Source organism: Podarcis filfolensis, assembly GCF_964270895.1.
Source record: "Podarcis filfolensis genome assembly, chromosome: 1".
Lineage (NCBI taxonomy): Eukaryota > Metazoa > Chordata > Lepidosauria > Squamata > Lacertidae > Podarcis > Podarcis filfolensis.
Window position 1 is genome coordinate 106,980,986 of NC_139604.1, and position 17,331 is coordinate 106,998,316.

The 17,331-nt window shown below is 44.4% G+C and overlaps 1 protein-coding gene across 8 annotated transcripts; it reads right to left on the reverse strand.

Annotated features, from left to right (window-relative positions):
- Positions 1-568: 568 nt before the first annotated feature.
- Positions 569-16,977, reverse strand: LOC310762920 (RING finger protein B-like; the record flags this gene model as incomplete). 8 transcript variants are annotated; one of them, XM_083614715.1, is made up of 13 exons in its annotated part: positions 569-1,457; positions 1,542-1,639; positions 3,994-4,048; positions 4,709-4,800; positions 7,151-7,350; positions 8,043-8,230; positions 8,530-8,652; positions 9,655-9,678; positions 10,498-10,726; positions 12,312-12,413; positions 13,645-13,753; positions 14,130-14,306; positions 16,690-16,977. In XM_083614715.1, the coding sequence occupies 13 exons, from the start codon at positions 16,815-16,817 to the stop codon at positions 1,216-1,218; spliced, it is 1,767 nt and encodes a 588-aa protein (XP_083470841.1). In that variant the 3' UTR covers positions 569-1,215. The 8 variants fall into 8 exon arrangements, 6 of the variants coding, with proteins under 6 accessions (XP_083470841.1, XP_083470839.1, XP_083470840.1 ...); XM_083614713.1 differs by lacking the exon at positions 16,690-16,977 and adding an exon at positions 15,766-15,974 and having other exon boundaries at positions 13,645-13,750; XM_083614714.1 differs by lacking the exon at positions 16,690-16,977 and adding an exon at positions 15,766-15,974 and having other exon boundaries at positions 569-1,400.
- Positions 16,978-17,331: the final 354 nt, after the last annotated feature.

The window sequence follows — 17,331 nt, forward strand, 5'->3', positions numbered from 1 at the left end:
AAACAACAGCTTAGCTACTTTTTAAAAATAACTTCAGTAGCACCCCAGGCAGCAAGCAAGCAAGCTTTTTCTTCCTGTCCAAAGGCCTAAAATCATAAATCCCATTTATTTATGTTGTAGAAGTAAATGGGAAAGCCTTCTGCATAGGAGACAGCTGCTAAGATGCATAATTGCGGCGAGATCTATGGGATCAGGGCTGCCAGACTCTGCGCTAAAGTAGTGCCTGCCAGCCAAATTAAGCCCACGGCCACAGCATCTCAACAGAGCAAAGTAGTTATGGTGAAAATGGGAGTTGGTGCAATACACTGGCAGGATCTAGGCATCTTCTGAATCTCACAGAGGCTGAAGTTTTTCCTATGAGAGGTCAGAACACACTTCTTTGAAGCATTAATTAGGAGTGTGTATACTTTGTACTTTTAAAACAAAGTAATTCTACAGCAAGAAAGAGGTGGATTACGTGTGTATAAATTAAGCAAATGTGCATAATTTAAGAGGTTCTGGGAAAGTGATTGCTTCTCTCCATGCCTCCAGCAAAGTTTCATAGCATAAATAGAACAAAGACAGATTCTTTTTATCACAACTCTTGTGCATGCTTTATTACACAATTTGGGTTTGGATTATATTTTTTTTTGCTGGGGAGGTGTGTGGGGCTTGGTCAAACTGACAGGGGACAGAGGATTAAAAACAGGAACATAATAGAACGGGAAGAAACAGGAGCAAGGAGGAAAGGTATAGAAATGCATTGGTATAATCCAGATCCAGCTGTCAAATATCTGAAGCCCAGCCTATATGCCCTTCAGTTTATAAACATCCCGCAGTATTTCTTCATTCATTTTCAGGGTACTTTCCTCTTCACTAGCAAGGATTAAGCTGAGGCACTATTACATCCAAGACTGACTGATTAGGGCATGTCATAGAATATGGGGTTCAAAAGGAGCAACTGTGAGGGATGGGGGAGATTACACTGAAGTGACAGAGTGCAAAAATGCAAATACTAAAGTAAAAACCCTCTGGCCTGATCTCCTGAAAACCCATTTTGTTTCTCCTACATGGGATGAAACCAGCAGGAAGATCAGCAAATTATTCAGAGAGGGATGATGTTGTTTTCACCACCTCTGTTCCCACTGGCAGTCTTGTACCCATCCACTTGTACTCTTCCAATATTCAGTCTTTCTGATCTTGCCTTCTTGGTCCAGACACAGGACTCCCAATGACTCAAACAGGGTCCAGAGAAGACCTCGTCACCTCGAGGTCCAGCTGCAGCTTGCTTGTACTATTGTAGAACTTGCCAGCACGGTCTGACCCGCCAAAGACCAGAACCGTGCACACATTGTGCTTACCCTGGTTCTCCTTATCTGCATCCGTCTGGGGGGCATAACTCAAGTTGAGCAGTGTGTGGCCTGCCCGGGGCACAGAGCAAAGGTCACTATGCTTGACTGCACTCCAAGTCAAGGTATCTGCAATGGAAAAGGGTTAACGGGTGGTAGCAAACCTCCACATCTTGAGGGAGTACTGGTAGCAAAAGCGCCGCAAGGACTTACCAAGATGGAATGTGAATGCATCCCGAAAGGCTCCTCTGACACCACAGCCTCCGCTTATCAGCACTTTCTGATCAGACACTGGGATGGCCGCATGGAAACTGGAAGCAGAAGATGGATTCTTAAGGATTAGAATTGAAATGAATTGAAATTGAAATACTTTATTGTCACTTGTACAAATTGTATACAATGAGATTACACAAGCACCCCCCCACTTAGCTCTCTTAGTCTTAATCCCCCTTGTTTACTGACACACACCCACCAAACCTGAAAGTCAGTTGCCCTGTTGTTATCTTTTCATGCAGAACCTAACAGCCCATGGATAGAAGCTATTCTTTACCCTGTTGGTGTGACTAATCATGCTTCTTCCGCAATGTCATCCAGTGGATTCATGGGACAGCCCATAATATCTTGCGCTGTATTCACCACCCTCTGCAGGCACTTCCTATCAGTTGATGTCAAACAAGCATAGCACACCGTGATGTAGTATGAAAGGACACTTTCTATTGTGGACTGGTAGAAGGAGATCATCAAATGTTGTTTGACATCGTTCTTTTGCAATACTCTGAGGAGTTGGAGTCTCTGTTGAGCTTTCTTAACCACCTGGGTTGTATTGAGCTTGTACCGAGTTGCTCACTTCCTGCCTGGCCATCTAGGATCATCATCTCGCCCACCCAGCTAATATGCCCCCCAATGCCCCAGTCTGGCTCTCCCATTTTCTTCAAATGTATTGTGTAGCCATCACCAACTTCTATAGACTTATCTGGAGTCCATAACATCACATCACCCACTTGCATGATTGTAAGGCAACATGGTGGCCAGGACCAGGCCATCTTGATTCGGCAGATAATGATAGTGGAAGGTGAGGAGGAAAAGGCTAGGGTGTGTCTGGTATAACTTACATGGGATATGTTTTTTGAAAGCAGAAGGCTCATCTCTATCCCCACCTCTGTTCTACTCAACCTTGCAACATGGATTTGTTTGGTCCACCTCTGTACAAATTCTGATCTGTTCCACATTTTTCAGAGTAAATATCATCCATGCAAAAATGTTTAGAGCTTTTTAAAAAGTGATCTCACCCAAAAAAGAACTGTTCACTCTTATGAGGTAATGTGAGGACTGCCTTTTAACCTCTCCACACTCCTACTTTCAGGGTGGGTTAAAGCTGCTTGGAGCAGCTACAACACTTGAAGACTCCTCCCTGCCAATCCACTCCTTAAAGAGCTACTAACTGCTTGAAGCTGGAGGCAAGTGTAAGCTTTGCCTCTGGGTCATCATGTGATGAAGTGATGAGTCTCTCACATCAAATACTGCAAGAAGAAAAAGGTGGCTGCTACCATAGATCACCTGCCTAGGAGCTTAGATATAGATAATAATAATAATAATAATAATAATAATAATAATAATAATAATAATAATTATTATTATTATTATTATTATTATTATTATTATTATTATTATTTGTGCCCCGTCCATCAGGCTGGGTTTTCCCAGCCACTCTGGGCGGCTTCCAACAAAGATTAAAAATACATTAAAATGTCACACATTAAAAACTTCCCTGAAGCCTTCAGATGTCTTCTAAATGTCAGGTAGTTGTTTATCTCCTTGACATCTGATGGGAGGGTGTTCCACAGGACAGGCGCCACTACCGAGAAGGCCCTCTGCTTGGTTCCCTGTAGCTTTGCTTCTCGCAGTGAGGGAACCACCAGAAGGCCCTCGGCGCTGGACCTCAGCGTTCGGGCAGAACAATGGGGCTGGAGACACTCCTTCAGGTATACTGGACCAAGGCCGTTTAGGGCTTTAAAGGTCAACACCAACACTTTGAATTGTGCTCGGAAACGTACTGGGAGCCAATGTAGGTCTTTCAAGACCGGTGTTATGTGGTTTTGGCGGCTGCCCCCAGTCGCCAGTCTAGCTGCCACATTCTGGATTAGTTGTAGTTTCCGGGTCACCTTCAAAGGTAGCCCCACGTAGAGCACATTGCAGTAGTCCAAGCGGGAGATAACTAGAGCGTGCACCACTCTGGCAAGACAGTCCACGGGCAGGTAGGGTCTCAGCCTGCATACCAACAGCTTGAAGGTTTCACCCATTAAATCAGGGATGTGGAGCCTGTGTCCTTCCTGACATTGTTGGGCTTCAGGTCCCATCATCCCTGATCATTAGCCAAGCTGGCTGGGGGCTGATGGGAGCTGGAGTGCAGCAGCACCAGGAGTGGGAGGGGATACAGGTTCCACGTTTCTGCAGTAAAATGATCAAGGATTGATTTCTTCTTGTCAACTAACAGGCTTCTGAGAAGAGCAGCACATGCAAGATTAAAGCTCTGCCTTTTTCTAGCCCAGGCTCCAGGGAAGCCAACTCATGACTGACAGCAGCCCTTCAAACATGTACCTCAGACCCCCTTCCATTACAATCACTAGCATTGTCCATGCAAGAGAGCCCCATAATCAGCTCTTACCTGCGAGCTGAAGGTTGTCCAGAGAGAAAAGGAACTGAAATGTACTCCATGAAACCTAGAGGCACATGGGGGAAGGTGGAAGATTTCAGATGCAACCAACTTCTTGGGGGGAAATTAAGTTTGTGGTACCTTAAAAACACTGAACATTACTACAGCAGCAGCTTTTGTGGGCTAAAGTTGGCTTCATCAGACGTAAGGAGGAATGTAAACAATGGTATCAATTTGTAAAGAAATGCAAAAAGGCCTGACTAGTGACCATTCATAAAACAACTATTGAATTTAGATCATCACAGGCTTTACTTTTTGCATTTTATTCACTTCCTCTTCACTCACACGCCCACAATAACTTTGTTACACTTCAAGGTGCTACAGGGTTTTGTTGTTTTTGCTGAAATAGACTTCATACAGCTTCCTCTCTGGATGGGAATTGCAGCAGCTTATTGCATATAATGCAGAGATGTCTGTAACTGCATCTGGCCATAAATCCGGTTACAGCACCAGTAATCTTACAATGGCCAGTCAGGGGTCATTTTTGATCCATTCTCCAAAAGGTTTTGAGGCAAAGTCGCTGTTTGCTAGCATCAGTCTTTCCTCACACCAGTGTGCAATATATACCAACTTCTGACATCTCCTGCCTCAAGGGATTCCTTTAACCTCACCAGGCGGTGGACTTCAACTCTATCCAAACTGAGAGAGGGAATGGCAAAGTTCTTACCCAGATCTAGGATGTGTGTGTCGTTCAGGTAGAAGGAAGTCTTCTGGCCCCCAAATATGATCAGTTTGTTCCTCAGCAGAGTAGCTGAATGGCTTTGAGAAAGCAAGGAAAGACAGTGAACAAGGAAAACGTAGGAAAATGAAACAGTCCCTGCAACATCTATAGCTAGAAATCCACTTTATGTCTTACATTTCTGAATGATTTTTCCTAGCTTCAGTCAATCTCAGTGGCCATTCTGGGGCACCCACAGGGGCTGTATATGAGTAAAAGGTAAAGGTACCCCTGCCCGTACGGGCCAGTCGTGTCCGACTCTAGGGTTGCGTGCTCATCTCGCTCAAGAGGCCGTGAGCCGGCGCCGTCCGAAGACACTTCCGGGTCACGTGGCCAGCATGATGAAGCTGCAGCTGGTGAGCCAGCACCAGCGCAGCACACGGAAACGCCGTTTACCTTCCCCCTATAAAGCGGTACCTATTTATCTACTTGCACTTAAGAGTGCTTTCAAACTGCTAGGTGGGCAGGAGCTGGGACCGAAAGACGGGAGCTCACCCCGCCGCAGGGATTCGAACCACCGACCATACGATCGGCAAGTCCTAGGCACTGAGGTTTTACCCACAGCGCCACCCGCGTATGAGTAGCTCCATCATTTCCAAAGCTAGCAAGGCATTTCGTGGAAAGATGCCAAAAGTTTGGTCAGCTCCAGCAATGCCTTAAAAACAAATTATGGTGTTCCAATATCCAATAGCAACTTTCAAAACTAAAGTTTTAATATGAGACATTAAGCCTTTCGGTAGCAGCAGAAGAATAAAATTGCTCTTCTTTCAGTAGCAGCAGAAGAATAAAATGTGTGAGTTGGTTTTAGATATAATAATGTTTATGCTGTAATTTTTTTTTAAAAATCTATTGCCATAAGCTGGCCTGCAACCTTAGGCTGTGTTCACACTCCAGTTTACTGTGCATTCACTGAGTTTCTGGTGCTGGTTTATAATCTGTGTTCACATGACGTTATCCAAAATGCATTATGTATCTTGTACTTTGTTATAAGATACTACTGTTTGGTGTATTGTTTCTCAAACCAGCTTCACATGATTGGAATCCTTATGCCTCTTGTCTTTGGCGAAGGTGTGAAAGCATCCTTGTGCGAAACAACTTCACTGAAACCTATGGCAGTAATGTGAACACAGCCCTAGAGTGGAGGGCAGGATAGAACCCCCTCAAAGAAAGACATATATAAACATAATGTAATGTGAACCATGGAACACAAAAGGCTTTTTTATTAGAGAAATACATTGAGTAAAAACAAGCTTTACAGCACTGCCTGAGTAGATTTGCCAAGATTTTATCTAGATTAAGAACAAACTCATCAACTCATCAGAAGTGATAGAATTTCCCCCATTTGCTAAAGTTAAAAGTTTTATTTAAGCAACGTATTAGGGAATGTGTAATTTGGTCCAGAGACCTTTAGATCTAACTCCTAAGCTGATCTCTGCAAAATGAGAAGAAGCTTCTATTAATTCCTTCTCTTGACCAGAAGGTTTTTGTGAATTCTCTGATTAAGAGAACTGAAAAGTCTTTAGCCAAAAGATATAAACTCCCATGCTGGAGGTAAGGAAAACTTCATCAAGATTTACACAGCTGTTATCAATAGTAGTATATGAGCCTGGTCCTAAAACCTGCAAGAGGCACCCACTCCACTTGTGAAATGAGACTCTCATACTTCTCTCCCATCTGTGACAGTCCCCCTGCAAGCTGATCCTGAAACTGCATGCCCCCTCTGCATGCAGTAAAGTTATGCAGCCCACACGAGACACCTTGGATCCAAGCCATAGTCTTGCCTTCTACTGCACAGGGTTTTAAAAATGGCATTGTAAGCTTCATTCTGGGAACAGGGGTATGAGAGAACACAGTGGTACCTTGGGTTAACTACTTAATTCGTTCCGGAGGTCTGTTCTTAACCTGAAACTGTTCTTAACCTGAGGTAACACTTTAGCTAATGGGGCCTCCCACTGCCGCCGTGCTGCCAGAGCACGATTTCTGTTCTCATCCTGAAGCAAAGTTCTTAACCCAAGGTACTATTTCTGGGTCTGTAACCTGAAGCATATGTAACCTGAGGTACCACTGTAAAACACTCCCAAGGAATTCCGGGCAGAGAGGATGTCTGAATGCACTTAGTATGTGAACAAGATAGGAGGTTTCTGAGGGCCCTCAGTTTGAGGGGCAGAGTTTACACAGAGTCCCTTGGCATTATAGCACTATCAAACAAAGTAAATACCCGCAGGAAAATGTACAAGTGTTTTCAAAGAAAGCACTAATTACGCTATTTCCAACCGCCAAGGAAATAAAATAAATGAGCAATGAAGGAGTTGTCCAATATCACACTTCAGTGAGAAAAATCAAGAAATCAGCACTAAGCTGATTCTCCTCACTGAAGCAAAGAAGACTTACCCAAGCCTAGGCAAAGGCTTCTCCCCCTCAACAATGGGTTGATACCAGATCTCATACTCGGGGTTGAAAACAAAGAGTGTGTTGCTGCAAGCTCCCATCTCCAGGGATGGCATTTTAGGGAAAGCTCCTCCGAAGACAAATAGCTCCTTTCGGTAGATGGTTGCACTATGGTAAGCCAGCGTTGGCACTTTACCCTTAGCCTAAGGAAGAGATCACCGGTCACTGTACAGGCTTGGCATTTCAGGCTGACTTAGCATCAGCACCACAGACAGCTCCGTTGCTGGCAGCATCAATGAACACGATTGGTCCCCTTTCCAATGCCTTCCTAATAGACCTGAGAGCAGCTGCCTCAATCACTCCCCACCTGAGCTGTGATCCGCCACTCTCTCTTACATGGAGGGGAGGTGCCTACAGAAGTGGGGAAGACTCAGGGACAAAGACACCTTCTCAGATGGTCTGCTCTTTTTTTAAGATTCTAAATTCTTGAGCATGGGTAGGAAAACTAAGGCCCGGGGGCCAGATCCGGCCCAATCGCCTTCTAAATCCGGCCAGCGGACGGTCCAGGAATCAGCGTGTTTTTACATGAGTAGAATGTGTCCTTTTATTTAAAATTCATCTCTGGGTTATTTGTGGGGCATAGGAATTCATTCATTATTCCCCCCCCCAAAAAAAAATATAGTCCAGCCCCCCATGAAGTCTGAGGAACAGTGGACCAGCCCCCGCTGAAAAAGTTTGCTGACCGCTGTTCTTGAGGTTTGGGGAGTGTATGTTTTAAATTCCACATACTACATTGTTGTAAATCGCATTGGTGAAAACCGGGACACAATTTAAAAACAAATAAAGGAATGGATGTCTCTTTGTTGTTCAAAGCTTTGTTTCTCTTGCGACTCACAGACACATGAAGCCACTTCCAAGACGCTGTGTCCAGAACATGGATGTTGCTGTAGCGCTTTGCCTCCCTCATACCCCCGAAGATGTAAATGCGCTTGGTCTCTGGGTCATATGTGGCACTGTGGCCCCTTGAACACTGTGGCATGGAACCTGGTGCCGGGAGATCCATGGGGAACCAGAAGTCATTGTCTGCGAAATCAGCAACAGAAATGAACTCCAGATGTGCAAGAGGGTGGGGGAAAAGTTGCACAAAGTAGTCGCCAACATGCTAAAAGCTTAGAGCTGGCTTCCCTGCTAACCAGAACACAAGTAGTGTGCAAAGCAAGTTAGATCCAGCCACTTTCAAGTTCAGATCACCAGGCATGGCAGACACTCCTTTAAGAACTACTATCCCCATATAGGAAAAACCGACTCCAATTCAGTTTCCCTCTGATTCGGTTGCAGACAGTGTCAACATGTACATCGCTGCAAGCAAAGAAGCATCTCACCAATTTCCAGTTTCCACAGGGCATCTTGGCAAAATTGTTGATTAGTTCCTTCACCACCAATCAGAACAGCAGTTTCAGGGTCACTCAGGCACATGGCATGACACCACCGAGGGCTTGGACATACTACAGAGAGATGCAGGAGTGGAGACAGCAGAAACATACCACAGAATCCATCTCATTTCATTGTGGGAGGGTCATTTGGAAGAACTTCCTCCTGAAACATACAACATGACTGATTCTGGCTGTTTCCATGCTACCCTTAATGTGGAACTGCCATTGTTCGTTCACTCACTTTTTACAGGGCATCTAAAGGACATCATCAAATCAATACCCTCCAGTGCTTTCTTCTTGTTCCTCAAACCACAGAAAATCCTGTGCAAACTCCACATATGTAGATGGTCTTAAAACTAATCTTCCACTTTTCCTAGAGCTGCAGTTTAGGTACATCAGCGACATTGCAGGTAAATGAAGCTATAGCCATGCTGGCACCATTACCTTTACGGTCAAGCACCATTTTGTCATTTTTCTATTCTATCTTTTAATTAAGACCCATGCTCTTTGGGCTACTTTTTTTCAACTTTTTAAAGGAATTCTTGAAAGTAATTACCAAATTGCTCTTTAAAACAATAAACTCTAGAATAACTGCTTTTTAAAAGGTGGCTCAGTTGTATTCTGTCTTTCCCACCTTAGGACTCTGGATAGACTGAACATAGTGAGATGTCCACATACAAGAATTGATGGGTGAGATTCAACTAATGATTTCTGTCAATGTAAGCCTTGCACAAGGGTTTGTGCTTCCAGAATGAGGCTTCTCCCCCCCCTTTCCCCTACATGCCCCCCAAAATTGGCTCGAGGGGAGGGGGGTCAGGAGAACCTCCAGAACAGCACACAGGGAGAGGAGAGGGGGGGATTGTTCCTTACAACAAGCTGAAATGCTTGCCCTGACAAAATGATCACCTTAGCACGACATGGAATTCCTCCCACTATACCCTCAAAACACAGGAAGTCAGTTGCAATGCCACATGTAGCTCACAGTGGAAGAGCAGTAACTGGGTATTACTAGGAGCTGCTGTTCTGGAAGCACTGAATGAATTCCAACAAATTGTTCAAGGAACAGGTATTTACCTTGCAGCTCTTTAACTTCCAAGTCTGCAGAGAGAGAAAATGTTCCGAGAGATTACTATTCTCATGCAATGCTCTCTTCAAACTGATTTTCAGTGGGTCATGCATTTATATTGGAAAAAAAGAAAAGATGCTATTTCATCATAAGCAAAGAAGTTATGATCCTGTATCAGGTGAAATGTTTTAGAATGCACACTCAGTAATTTAACATGCATTTTTTGTGCACTGATGGCCAAACCACACATTAACATTGGTAATGCATGATTCCCACCCCACCCTCAAACTATAAATACCAGCAGTGATGGAGACACTATCAGAATCAGGTCTGCAGCATGTAGTGGGATTAGCTCTTTCCTATCATGTTGTGGCTCTGATCAGCAGTCACCTGCTAAAGCCATTATGTGGCAGAGGAAGGAACACCACCAATGCCAGTTTTTTGACTGCATGAAAATGATGACTGGCCAGGAAGTTAAAGAACAAATTGGAGGCTGTCTCCATAAGCTGCAAGCCCAAATGCAAACATCATTGGTATCATCAAGTATATAACTCTTTGTTAGGTATCTTCCCCAACTCCTATGTATCAGGACAAATTCATATAAATTAGAGCATTCTGAATGTGTGTTGACTAGATGTATGCAGGTTCTAGCATGTGCTGAAGTCTTGTATTTTACAACATCACTGGAAAGTTTCTGAAAAGGAGGCCAAGCTAGTAGGATAAGGGATGGGGGACTGGACATTGTGCATTCATGGGAGCACAAATACTCCTCCCTGTCCCAGAATACTATACAATTACAAGGTAATTTGGTCTTGGAAACTAGACATCACTCCTGCTATAGATTTACTAACCTTCAGATTCCTGCTGTCTGTTGGATGCCAGAAGTTCAAAGAGAACCCTCCTGGTCTTTAGGCGAGCTGAATTAGATGTACATGTTTTATTTCTGGCCTCCTCACAGTCCACCGATGCAGCAGTTGTTTCTGGAGCAGGAAGCATAAGCAGCGTTTCCATGGGTGGAGAGAACTCCTTCCTTTCAAGCGCAGGCTCTTTAACAGGCATCACTGAACTCCCATTCTTAGACTGCTCCACAAAGAACAGAATTAGATTGGGATCAGAAATCATTCGAACAAAACGAATGGGCCTAGTGAAAAGGGCTCACTGAAGGCATGCACTACAGACAGCTCTAGTTTTCCCTGGGCTGCCCTAGACAAGGGGTAGCCAACGTGGTGTCTTCCAGATGTTGTAGACTACAATTCCTATCAGCCCTGACCATTGGCCATACTTGCTGGAACTGGAAGTTGTGTTGCCCAACATCTGAAGGGTCCCATATTGGCTATTCTTGCCCCATATGCTTTGCTCCTGTTCTGTCCAGCTTGAGAGTTTTCCCAAAGCATCTGGTAAACCACTGTTGGGAGCAGAAGGTATGGTCCAGCAGGGTTCATCAAAGGCCCAAGCACTTATAGAATCATAGAACCCAACTCGCTCAATCTTCCTCATAAGGCTTGGTTTCCAGACTCTTGATCATCTTGGTTGCCCTCCTCTGCATACATTCCAGTTTGCATACATTCCTTCTTAAATTGTTACAGTAGACACAGTATTCCAGGTGTGGTCTGACCAAGGCAGAATAGAGCGGTACTATTACTTCCCTTGATCCAGACACTCTACATTTGTTGAAGCAGCTTAGAATAGTATTAGTTTTGTTTGTTTTTGTTTTTTGTTTTTTGCTGCTGCATCACACTGTTGATTCATGTTCAGCTTGTGGTCTACCTAGATCCTTTTCACATGTACTACTGGCAAGCCAGGTGTCCCTCATTATATTTGTGCAGCTAATTATTCCTGCGTAAGTGTAGAACTTGATATTTGTCCCTACTGAAATTCATTTTCTTAGTTTGGGCCCTGTTCTCCAATCTATTAAGGTTATCTTGAATCCAGATTCTGTCTTCTGCAGCATTAGCTATCCCTTCAAGTTTGGCGTTACCTGCAAATTTGTTGGGTCTGAACGCCAAATGAAGTTTCCACAACGGAGTTTTGATCACAAACACAATCTCTGAGCAATTGCTCTAAGTCTATGACCTGAAGCAGTCCTACAGATCACACAGAATATGGTAGCAGAAATCTGGAAGGAACCACTTCAAATTGTAGATGCAGATATATTTTTGCACACTTTCCCACACAAAACAAAACACAAACATCCCTGCATGTAGAGGATAGGCAGAAAGGTTTCATGTAGCCCTCTCTCTGATGTGGGGAATAGAATTACAGTGGTACCTCCGGTTACGAACTTAATTTGTTCTGGAGGTCTGTTCTTAACCCGATACCATTTTTAACATGAGGCGCACTTTCACTAATGGGGCCTCCTGCTGCCACCGCGCCACCGATGCATGACTTCCGCTTGCATCCGGGAGCAAAGTTCACAACCAGGAGCATCTACTTCTGGGTTAGCGGAGCTCGTTACCCGAAGTGTTCGTAAGAAGGATGGTACATAACCTGAGGTTCCACTGTACTCTCCTCCTCTTCCCCATTCCCTCAGTAGGAATAACGCTTCCAGAATTCCACTACCTGTCTGTGTAACTTGTAGACTGGTCGTGGTCCTAGAGGTTAACAACAAGCAGTTAGGAGAATGGAGAAAAAGCCACCAAAAGGAGACTTCTATCTATAAACCTACCTCAGGTGGCTCATCCAATCGCTGACCTGTATCTTCTGGAAGGACAGGTGACTGATTAGGCTCTGTGGCCTGAAATGGGCGGGTGGGGGTGCTGTTGAGCAGCTAAGGAGGAGAGACACACACATCAGAACAACACTTGCAACTTGAGTCAAAAGGCAATGCACAGATGAGTAGCCCCCTACATTGGAGGCTTTTAAGGAGAGGGAGGTATGGTTTGAAGGATGTGACGGGCTGTGTAACAGGGTAGACTGAGTGGGTATCTATCTGTTCCCTCTTTGGGTCTCTCCCTCGGTCAGATGGATCATGGTTGCCAATAGCAGCAACCGGTATGCCCCTGAGCCTGTCAGCGTTGCTATTAAATGCCAGGTTATCCCATAATAAAATCTCCCTTATTCATAATTTAATTGTGGATGAGGAGGCCAACCTAGCTTGCATTATTGTACTAATTGGATAACTGGAATGTTCTGTACATGGGCTGCCTTTAAAATATGCTGGAAACTGGGAGATACGAACATATTTCATCCATGCTTTGTAGTCAGTGACTTCCAACCAGTTTTCAGGCCCAAATCAAAGAGATGGGGTATCTCACATGTAGCTACTCAATCCATGAGATTTGTTTGTTTATATCCATTTATAGGCTGTTCTTCATCATGTTGTTCTGTGGTAGTGGCCCAAAGGGCCATAATGAATGTGATAACATGAATTTCCAGAGATAGTTACATACAGCTCAATACAACAAGCAAACGATGTAACACACAAACATTACTAGGCAATAAATTAAACCTAATCAACAGCAGTCAGGAAACAGGAACAACACTACAGTAGGAAGGGTATTCTGAACTCATCCTGCAGCCCCAAAAACCTATGCAAAAGGTGCATTTTTCACCCAGCGTTGATATGTATATAATGATGAGGACAGAAGGGGAGCGCATTCCACAACCTGGGGGCCACCACAGAGAATGTCCTTTCATGCATTCCTGCTACAAACTTGATAGGGTAGCAGAACTATCAGCAGTGCCTCTCCTGCAGATCTCAACAGTTAAACGTGTCTATGAAGAAGAAGGCACTCCTTCAGATACTTAGAGCTTATATTTGATGTTTTATTTATATTTTAGGCAAAGTATTTAAACTTTCCGGGCACATGGCCGTCACAAAGCAGAATAATAGTTACACAGCATATCAATATTCATTAACAAGTGGCATTACAGGAACAGATACTTTTAAGACTTCCATTTTCATATCTATCTGTATATATGGTTCACATTAAAAATGAATCCACATGGGTCTCGGTAGGAAGGGAGTACAGAAATGACAAGATATAAAACTTTCCTACCTGTTCCTCGACAGTCAAGAGAAGCTTAACAGGGTTACCATTCTCTTCCTGCTTTAACGAAGCCATCAAAACATCCACTCGCCAGTCACCTTCCCAAACCAAACACCTGCTTGAGTAAAACACACAGATCACTATTTTCTTGCCCTGAGATAATTTTACTTTTATTTCAATAGCTGATAGAGTTAAATTGACAATACATTCTTAAGCTTTAAAGACTGTCCACAGCAGAACAAATGGATTTGGTAGGTTGCAATAGCACAACATCCCTATGACAGTTACTGTAACTAATAGCATGTTGATCCCTGAAGTCTTGAGTTCATATCCAGACTTTGCTGGCCCTGGACACATTCCCTGCTTTTAATATAAGGAATTTATTCCCTCTTACAGTTTTTTAAAGAGCTTCCTCACAGTGTGTTTGGAAAGCACTTGGCATGCTAACAAGTATCAATACTGGCACCAAAATTCACTAATGGTCTAGAATTTACCTTGCTTCAGGCCCCAGCTTGCCAATCTTTTGTGGCTTAACATTTGGATTCACTAATATTTCCACAATGATGCTTGTCTTCTGAGAATAGTGGCTCCAGTCACCTAGACCAAAGACCACTAGGTGTTTGGGCAGCGGAAGTGGTAAGTGAGTCTGGTAACATTTCTGACGGCATTTGCTTAGAGAGGAGAGAAAACATATTAGTCTCAAAAGTGATAGCATGGAAACAAATTGAGAAGATTCATAGTGATGGAAAACAAGAGTGGAAAAGACTGGTGCTGTGTATGCACAATCATGGGTGTAGCCATAAGGGAGCTGAGGGGACAGCTGTCCTCCTAAATCAAGTACAGTAAATAAATAAAAATACTTAACTGACCAATTGTGTCGCAGATAACTCTGTTCTGCCCCAACATAAAGCCTGCCCCCCTAAAATAATTCCTGGCTACGCCCATGTGCACAATACCTTTAAAGGACATTTGAAGCACATTTTCCCCTCACCTAATTAGGGGCACTGTAGTTAACTCTGAGGGGTAAATTACAGTGCCCACCCAGAATTCTTTGAGGGGGAAATGTGCTTTAAAGGTGTAATAGCACGTATTCAACAAAGGGATCCCTTCTCACTTATGCCCTAAAAGAAGCAAGAGGGATTGACAACCTGTTTTGAAATTTTGGAACTATATTTCTAGGACAGAAAGGACCCAACTGAGGGCATTTACAAATGTGAGGCTCACACCATGTGTAACCTGAATAGAAACCCTTCATTATGCCAATTATGAACATTGCTTTTAAAGCGGCTTTCTTTGCATTATGTGCATGGGCTCTAGCAGTCCCCATTTACCAGGTGCAGTCTATATTCTCCAATAGCTGTCCCCATTTTATATCTTGATGGTTTTGTGGATTCCTCTAACTTCCCTTCCATCTTGCTTCCCATAATTGCCTATTCAGATACTAAACACTGTTCAATTAGTTCTAATGTATGTTGTGTAACAAAGGCAGCCAGATGCACTGTGAGATTAGACGTTCTACTGAATAAGTGGAAGTTAAAAGACCTAGACCCCTAAGGAGCTAAAATAGAGGATATGAATTTTAAAGCTAATCAGTTTCCTAATACACAATGGATTCATAAAATAGTGCAAGAGAAGATACAGAAAAATGCATAAAGGGAGAAAAATCAGCAATGAAGAGTTCTGGCCAGGCCTTGACTTTGGGTGGGAGAACTGGGATATTGCAGGTACACACACACTTATTTTCATATGGGAAACGGTGAAAGGTTGCAAACATCCATGCCTATTTTAAGTGCTTGTCTGCTGGTCATGCAGAAATCGGCTTTTTGCAGCATGTAGATAAGCAACACCGCCTGCAAATGTCTGCCCATCAAGCTGCTGTTAAAGGCACACACCTACACTGGCTAGCTGAGAAGTTGGCAACCCTAACGCACCCTAAACGTTGCTAGTAGTTAGGCTCCCGGTGTCGCACAAGACTCTTCGCTGCTTTCATGGTTGCTGTTGGTTTTCACGTGCGAAAACACCGTATCATAAACGTGACCTGTGAACCTGAGGCGCAGGCTTTTTCGCACATACATTTTCCTTCACCCTCCTGGATGGCGCCAAAGGCGAGCCGCCGCGCGCAGGCCTCACCTACTGAGCTGCCGGGGCGGCTCGCGCAGAGACCAGAGGGCGTAGAAGTGGAGCTTGCCTTCCCGCCGGGAGAAATCCGCCCCTCCGCGGGGCTTCGGGGCTAAGGCGGCCTCCCCCCGCTGCCAGAGGCCTCCGGGGGCCCAGCTCCATCGCCGGCGGGGCGTTCCCAAGCCATCCAGACTCAGGAAACTGGAAGCACCAGAGAGCATGGCAGAGGGAGCGGCGCTTTGAGGCCCAAAGGCGCCCACCCAGACACCACGGGCGACTCAGGGTGGCATAAGCTGCTCCTCGGTCCCAAGTCTGGGTAGGTCGACACGCGGCGGGCTTGGGTTGGGCGCGGGCACTCTGCTGCTGCTCAGAGGTGCTCTTTATTATAGCCCCGCATATTCCAGGGCGGAGCTTTTTGGTCTCAGCCAGTTTCCTGGTCCCTGTTTGATCAGTTTCAGGTGTGACAAGGCCGACCGTGGTTTATTTCCAGGGTGGGGGGGGAGAAAAATAATTGGTGGTTTAAGGGGCAGGCTAGAAAGCTGGTGCAGTTCGGAAATATTTGACCCTCGACGTGCGTGGAGTGGGGCGCTTTTGATGGCATAGGTATGATTCCAGTTGTGAAGCGCGCACCATTGACATTTCTCCATGTATTGCAGCTGCTGCTATATTTCTGATACAGAGGGAGCAAATAGTTGTCAGCCCTTGTTTTTAAAAAGAGGAATACTCTGAGCACCTGCACTTTCACATGCTGCAGAAATCAGCATCAGACCTGGAAACTGTTCGCTGCTGCTCCTGCCCTATGGGTGGCCAGGGGTGGAGATCCTGGGCTTTGGCTCCAAGGCCTAGCAGCATCTTGGGGCCAGAGCACAGACCATCCTAACTGCAAAATGAGAAGAAGCCTTGCCTTTCTCTCTCAAATTTTGTTTCCCACCACACCTGGGAAATCTCTCCACGCATAGGCAGTGGCAACAGGACACGCAAAACGAATGAAGAGTAATTCTGCCCACTGAAATGAGATGTGTGAATAAAGATATCTTATGTTCAGCTTTTGGAACGCTTTGCATATCAGACAGGCACCTTCTCTCTGAGCTTTTTGGTGCCTGCTAAAAACATTCCTCTTTCGCCAAGCCTTCTAAAATCTGTATCCCACTTGCTGTTCTGGATTTGAACTGATTTTATGTATGTGGTGTTGTTTTAAACTGTTTTCAATATTTATAGGGTTTTTTAAATTGTTTTTATATGCAATTCATTTTTTTATATGTCATTATAGTGCCTCGTGGGAAGCGATTGAGAAAGGAAATAAATAGTTTGTATGTCACCCAATTATCTGAAAGTCCTATTGAACTCAGTAGGATTTATTCTGAGCAAACATTGCAAATTTTGGACAAAATGGACTGTTTCAAGAAGTGGCAGAGAGATATCTCTAGATTTGTCTGGCAGGGCAAGAAGCCCAGAATAAAATTTAAAATACTAACTGATGTAAAGGAAAGAGGTGGATTTGCCCTGCCAGACCTTAAACCCTATTATGAATCAGCAGCATTCTGCTGGTTGAAAGAATGGCTGCTTCTTGAGAATACA